The 6,098-nt window shown below is 55.7% G+C and overlaps 1 protein-coding gene across 1 annotated transcript; it reads left to right on the top strand.

Moving 5' to 3' along the window:
* Nucleotides 1-664: 664 nt before the first annotated feature.
* Nucleotides 665-5,861, top strand: SELP (selectin P (granule membrane protein 140kDa, antigen CD62); the record flags this gene model as incomplete). Its single annotated transcript, XM_010019635.1, is given in 14 exon segments — nt 665-1,052; nt 1,140-1,247; nt 1,359-1,541; nt 2,546-2,731; nt 2,866-3,051; nt 3,185-3,333; nt 3,448-3,652; nt 3,773-3,958; nt 4,094-4,279; nt 4,413-4,598; nt 4,750-4,935; nt 5,073-5,192; nt 5,590-5,620; nt 5,811-5,861. Coding segments are annotated over 14 exon segments (2,351 nt in total), but the record flags the coding sequence as incomplete, so codon positions are not given.
* Between the last annotated feature and the right edge of the window lie 237 nt (nt 5,862-6,098).

The raw sequence follows: 6,098 nt of genomic DNA, 5'->3' as shown, positions 1-6,098 counted from the left end.
GCCTGGTGGGCATGACCAGGATGTAAACTTGACTTTTGCAAGATGTTGTTTCGCAATGCTGAATTTTACAAAACTCTTCAGACCATCTGTGGCTCAGATGAGCAGCTTGGGATCCAAGTGCTTTTGGGGGTGAGGGCATGCTTGTTGCTTTGCCTTGCTCCAAGTTGGCTCTTGTGTAGAAGTGTAAAGCAAGAAAACTAAAGTGGTACACTTCTGTGCTCGAAGAAGGAACCGTGTTTAAAGAACCGTCTTGATATTTGGTTTTGCCCTTTGGGAAACCTTTGTGGGCAGGAAAGCAGGGCTGTGGGGTTGGGCTTTCACCCCTTGAGCTGGAGGAGAGGTTGGCATCACTGCTTGGTGCTCTCCTGCCACTCGCGCTCTGCCCACCCCATCCCATGCTGCCCTCTGTCTCAGCCTTCATCCCATCTTCCCCACCTCCCTCGTCCTTGTGCCATCCCCCCAGTCCCACCTCAGCTCCATCTGCCATGCCTCATCCATCCAGGTCTCCATTCTCACCCACACTTGTCCCTTTGCCCCATCCCCTCACCCAGCTGGTCACTGGCATCTTTTGGCCTAACCCACCCTCATGTCCCAAGGGACCCCACCCCCGACCTAGCTGCCATCCTTTCTGTGTCAGTCCTGGACCTCATCCACTGTCACAGGCATGATAACACAACTGGAGGTGAGTGCCTGGACATACCACTACAATGACCAAGGGGAGTACACATGGGAGCAGGCCAGGAACTACTGCCAGACCTTCTTCACTGACCTGGTGGCAATCCAGAACAAGCAGGAGATTGAGTATCTTAACAAGAGCCTGCCCTTCTATGGGCGCTACTACTGGATTGGCATCCGCAAACTGGGTGGCACCTGGACCTGGGTGGGCACGAGGAAGGCACTGACGAAGGAGGCAGAGAACTGGGCAGCTGGGGAGCCCAACAATCGACGCTCCAACCAGGACTGCGTGGAGATCTACATCAAGCGGCTGTTGGAGTCGGGCAAGTGGAATGATGAGCCCTGCAACCGGAGGAAAAAAGCACTGTGCTACCGGGGTGAGCCGGGGGGATCGCGGACCAGGTGGGCTGGGGACCTCAGCAGGGTTGCCAGTGGCTTCTGATGACTGTCCTCTGTGTGCACAGCCTCCTGCCAGCCCTTTCCGTGCAGCCAGCATGGCGAGTGCATGGAGACCATTGGGAGCTACCGCTGCGAGTGCTACCCTGGCTTCCATGGCCCTGAGTGTGAAGATGGTGAGCCATCCATCCCCATCCCTCCCTCCCTGCTGGAAAGCCTGAGCCTGGCAGCAAAGTGGGCAGGTTCGCTGTGCTCCTAATGGGCTGGCGGTGCTGTGTCTCTCCCAGTTGTGCAGTGCACCGAGCTCGAATCCAGGGGAGTGCAAATGAACTGCACTCATCCCTATGGACGCTTCAGCTACAACTCCACCTGTGTGTTCGGATGCCAGGAAGGCTTTGGGCGGCAAGGGGCAGGCACACTGCGGTGCCTGCCTTCCCAGCAGTGGTCAGCAGAGCCCCCCATGTGCACAGGTAGGGCCTGCCAGTGGCTGGGGGGCCCAGGGGACGAGTTGGGGCCTGCCAGTGGCTGGGGGTCTCAGGGATGTGGCATTGACACTTTGGGGGGGGGCAGCCCTGCGTGCCTAATACCAAGCAGGGGCTCACTGTGCCCGTGCCCTTCAGGGAAGTAGCTTCTGGTGCCACATGTGGGGAGCAGTTCCCCAATGAGGCTGTGATGGGCAGAGTGGCTGGGGGGCTCGGATAAACCCCCGGCTTGCTCTCCCTGGCTGTCCCAGTGCTCTTAGTCACTGTCCTCAATCCCATCCAGGTGCAAGCACCCTGTGTGCACCAAGTGCAGCAGGAGAACGGTGTCTTGGCACGTCCATCACCCTGCTGGCACCATTTCCATCTCACCAAGCCCACCCAATCCACATTGGGAAGGTGCTGTGCATCTTGGGAGTCCTCAGAGAGGAACGAAGTGGGGCTCCTGTCCCACTGCCACTGGAAGGGCAGGGCTGGGCCACCTTCAGTGGGGGTGAGGATCTGTGAGATGAGGTTAGACATAAGGTGGGAGGGACAGAGCGAGCAGGAAACCACAAAGGACAGAAAGCTGTGTTATGTTATGCTGCAGGGGTAGGGGAAGTCTTCATGTCAGTGGCTTGAGGGTTTGCAGCCAGGTGTCCCACAGAGGTGCTGGCCTTTTTTGGCAGGTGTGAGAGCCCTGCTCCACCTTCCTGTACCACTGAGTAGGACTGCAGCAGCTTTGGCCCTTCATCCTGGGGGCTGCAACCAGGGATAGCGCATGGGATAAACAGGTCTCCAGCAGGGCAGCAGTTTTCCCCCCAGGAAATCATATGGCAGAAAAATCATAGTACCAACAACATTGCTACTGTTTTTAAGGAGGTGAGACTTGTCTGGGTGAGAAAACTAAATCAAAGACATTTCACCATAGATTTGGTTTTGTTTGATTGGGATTCAGCCCTAATCCCTAGATTTAACCTCATCTATCCTGTCTCAGACCTGCTCTCCCATTGCAGCCATCACCTGCCCAGTGCTCAGTGCTCCAGACCGGGGAGAGCTGAACTGCTCCCACCTCCATGGGGACTTCACCTTTGGCTCCATGTGTGCCTTCTCCTGCCAGACGGGGTTTGCACTGATGGGGTCAGAAAGACGTGAGTGCACAGCCATGGGGACCTGGACTGGGAATACCCCACACTGCGAAGGTAGAGTTGCTGCTAGAGCTCAGGATGTGATCAGCCTTGGGGTGACACTAGGATGTTACCCAGCCTCTTGATCCCAGCAGTTTAGTCTCTCAGTCCCCAAGCTCCTGCTTGAAGTGTGCATCTTTACCCTGCAGCCATCACCTGCCCAGAGCTCAGTGCTCCAGACCAAGGAAAGCTGAACTGCTCCCACCTCCATGGGGACTTCACCTTTGGCTCCACATGTGCCTTCTCCTGCCAGACAGGGTTTACACTGATGGGGCCAGAGAGCCGTGAGTGCACAGCAACGGGGACCTGGACTGGAGACTCCCCACAGTGTGAAGGTAGAGTTGTTGCTCAAGGTGTCACAGGCTTTGGCTTGACTCTAGAATGCTCTTGGGTATCTTGATCCTCTCATCCCAAATTTAGCCTTGTAGTTCCCAGGCTCCTGCTTGAAATGCATCTCTATCCCTGCAGCCATCACCTGCCCAGAGCTCAGTGCTCCAGACTGGGGAGAGCTGAACTGCTCCCACCTCCATGGGGACTTTGCCTTCAGCTCCACGTGTGCCTTCTCCTGCCAGACAGGGTTTGCACTGATGGGGCCAGAGAGCCGTAACTGACACGAGGTATAGCTGCTGCTAGAGCTCAGAGTGTCACTGATCTTGGGAAACATTATAGTGTCACCCCAGCTTCTTGGTCCCAACTGTTTAGTCTCCCAGTCCCCAAGCTCCTGCTTGGAGTGTATCTCTATTCCTGCAGCCATCACCTGCCCAGTGCTCAGTGCTCCAGACCGGGGAGAGCTGAACTGCTCCCACATCCATGCGAACTTCACCTTTGGCTCCACATGTATCTTCTCCTGCCAGGCAGGGTTTGCACTGGTGGGGTCAGAGAGCCGTGAGTGCACGGCCATGGGGACCTGGACTGGGAACACCCCACAGTGCAAAGGTAGTGTTGTTCCTCAGTGTGTCTCAGGCCTTGGGGTAACCATGGGATGTTCTCTTATTCCAACAGTTTAGCATCATAGTCCACAGGCTCCTACTTGAAGTGTGCCTATTTACCCTGCAGCTATCACCTGCCCAGTGCTCAGTGCTCCAGACTGGGGAGAGCTGAACTGCTCCCACCTCCATGGGGACTTCGCCTTTGGCTCCACATGTGCCCTCTCCTGCCAGACGGGGTTTGCACCAGTGGGGCCAGAGAGCCGCGAGTGCACAGCAACAGGGACCTGGACAGGAGACTCCCCACACTGTGAAGGTAGAGCTAGTGCTCAAGGTGTCACACGCCTTGGGTTGCCCCTAGGATGTTCTTGGGTGTCTTGGTCCTTTCATTCTAACAGTTTAGTGTCATCGTTCCCAGGCTCCTGCTTGAAGTGTATCTCTATCCCTGCAGTTGTCGCCTGTCCAGTGCTCAGTGCTCCAGACCAAGGAAAGCTGAACTGCTCCCACCTCCATGGGGACTTCACCTTTGGCTCCACATGTGCCTTCTCCTGCCAGACAGGGTTTACACTGATGGGGCCAGAGAGCCTTGAGTGCACAGCAACGGGGACCTGGACTGGAGACTCCCCACAGTGTGAAGGTAGAGTTGTTGCTCAAGGTGTCACAGGCTTTGGCTTGACTCTAGAATGCTCTTGGGTATCTTGACCCTCTCATCCCAAATTTAGCCTTGTAGTTCCCAGGCTCCTGCTTGAAATGCATCTCTATCCCTGCAGCCATCACCTGCCCAGAGCTCAGTGCTCCAGACTGGGGAGAGCTGAACTGCTCCCACCTTCATGGGGAATTCACCTTCGGCTCCACGTGTGCCTTCTCCTGCCAGACAGGGTTTGCACTGATGGGGTTAGAGAGCCGCAACTGCACAGCCATGGCTACCTGGACCGGGAAAACTCCACAATGCAAAGGTAGATCTTGTTGTAGCAGACTTTCCTCAGCATCACATTCCCTTTAGCACCCCAGTCCATGGCAGCTCACGCCCTAGCTCCCCAGCCCACGTCTCCATCCCACCAACATCTGTCCTGTCCTATTGATGCTGCTGCGGTGCTCTATCTCCAGCCATCAGCTGCCCAGAGCTGGACCCCCCCAGCAGAGGTCACCTGAGCTGCTCTCACATGTATGGAAACTTCACATACAACTCCACGTGCACCTTTTCCTGTGAGGAAGGGTTTGTTCAAATGGGAGCAGAGGTGCTCTGGTGTGCAGCCACAGGGAACTGGACTAGGCATCCCCCTGTCTGTGCAGGTATGGTGGGACTCCCTTGGGGGGGTGTTCAGCTTCCTGCAGCACATCTTGAATATTGTTGGGGGTATCCTAGCAGCTTGGGTACTATGAAGTCCTTCCGACACTTTCTGACTTGTGGGTCTGTGGATCTGTTTCAGAGGACGGTGCCCTCTTAAAGCAAGTCCTGGCTTACAGCAGTGGCACGGCTCTGGCAGTAGCTGGCGTCGTGCTTTCTGGGATGCTCATTGCCCTCATTGCCAAGCGGCTCAGTGACAGAGGTACAGAAACACCTCCTGCAGCCCACTGTCACTTTCTCTGGGGGTTCCCAGGGAAGGTGGCTACAGAGTCCCAGGGAAGGGTGGAACGATCAGAAGAGTTTAACGGTGTGACCGCCTCAATCCAATCGTCTTGCTGCAAGGTGTTTGGGTTCTTGGCAGATTGTCCAGCTGAAAGTGTCAGCAACCAGGTCTGGAGGCAAGAGCAGAAAACCACCTTAATTATGAAGGGGAGGAAGGGAAATGCTTCAGCACTCCACCCTTGCTTCATCCCATGCTTGTAAAACTCAGTTCAATTTCAGATGCTGCTGCTGCAGCTTCTCATGTCCTTCACTAAACAGATCTGGTTATTTCTTTTCTATCTGCTCTATCCCTGTGGACATTTCAACACCATTATCAGAGGAGAAGAAGAAGCTCTTGAACCCTACCAGGTGAGAGTTGTGCTCTGGAGGAGGATGGCTCTGCTCTGTGCCCATCACAGCCCTGTGGTCACCCCGCTGTCACGCAGATCTGCCTGTATGAGGCTGTTTTTATATACAGGGCTGATGGGGCTGTGCAAACCCCTGCCCTTCAAACTCCTGCACTCTCCCACAAGGTGACACCCTTGTGTTTGTCTTCCAGTGACCTGGGCTCGCCTGGCATCTTCACCAATGCAGCCTATGATGCCAACCTGTAAGGTGAGCACCAGCAAGATGCTCATAGCACTCCATCCTCCTGCAGTGTGCTGGAAGTGCTGCTACCTGCTTCTGCCGAGAGTCACTTATGGAAAATTCACCTGGGCAGCTATCCTCCTGGCTGGGGTGCTCCCAGGTGCGGACACCCCTTGGGAGGGGAAGGGGGAGACGCGGCGCTTTTGGTGCTGTACCAAAAGGCTCTCTCCTGTGCTTCCAGCCTGGCCCGGACCAAACC

This window comes from Nestor notabilis, unplaced genomic scaffold (assembly GCF_000696875.1).
Source record: "Nestor notabilis isolate BGI_N333 unplaced genomic scaffold, ASM69687v1 scaffold19438, whole genome shotgun sequence".
NCBI lineage: Eukaryota > Metazoa > Chordata > Aves > Psittaciformes > Psittacidae > Nestor > Nestor notabilis.
The sequence above is the reverse complement of the archived record's forward strand: the minus strand, read 5'-3'. Positions and strand labels throughout refer to the sequence as shown.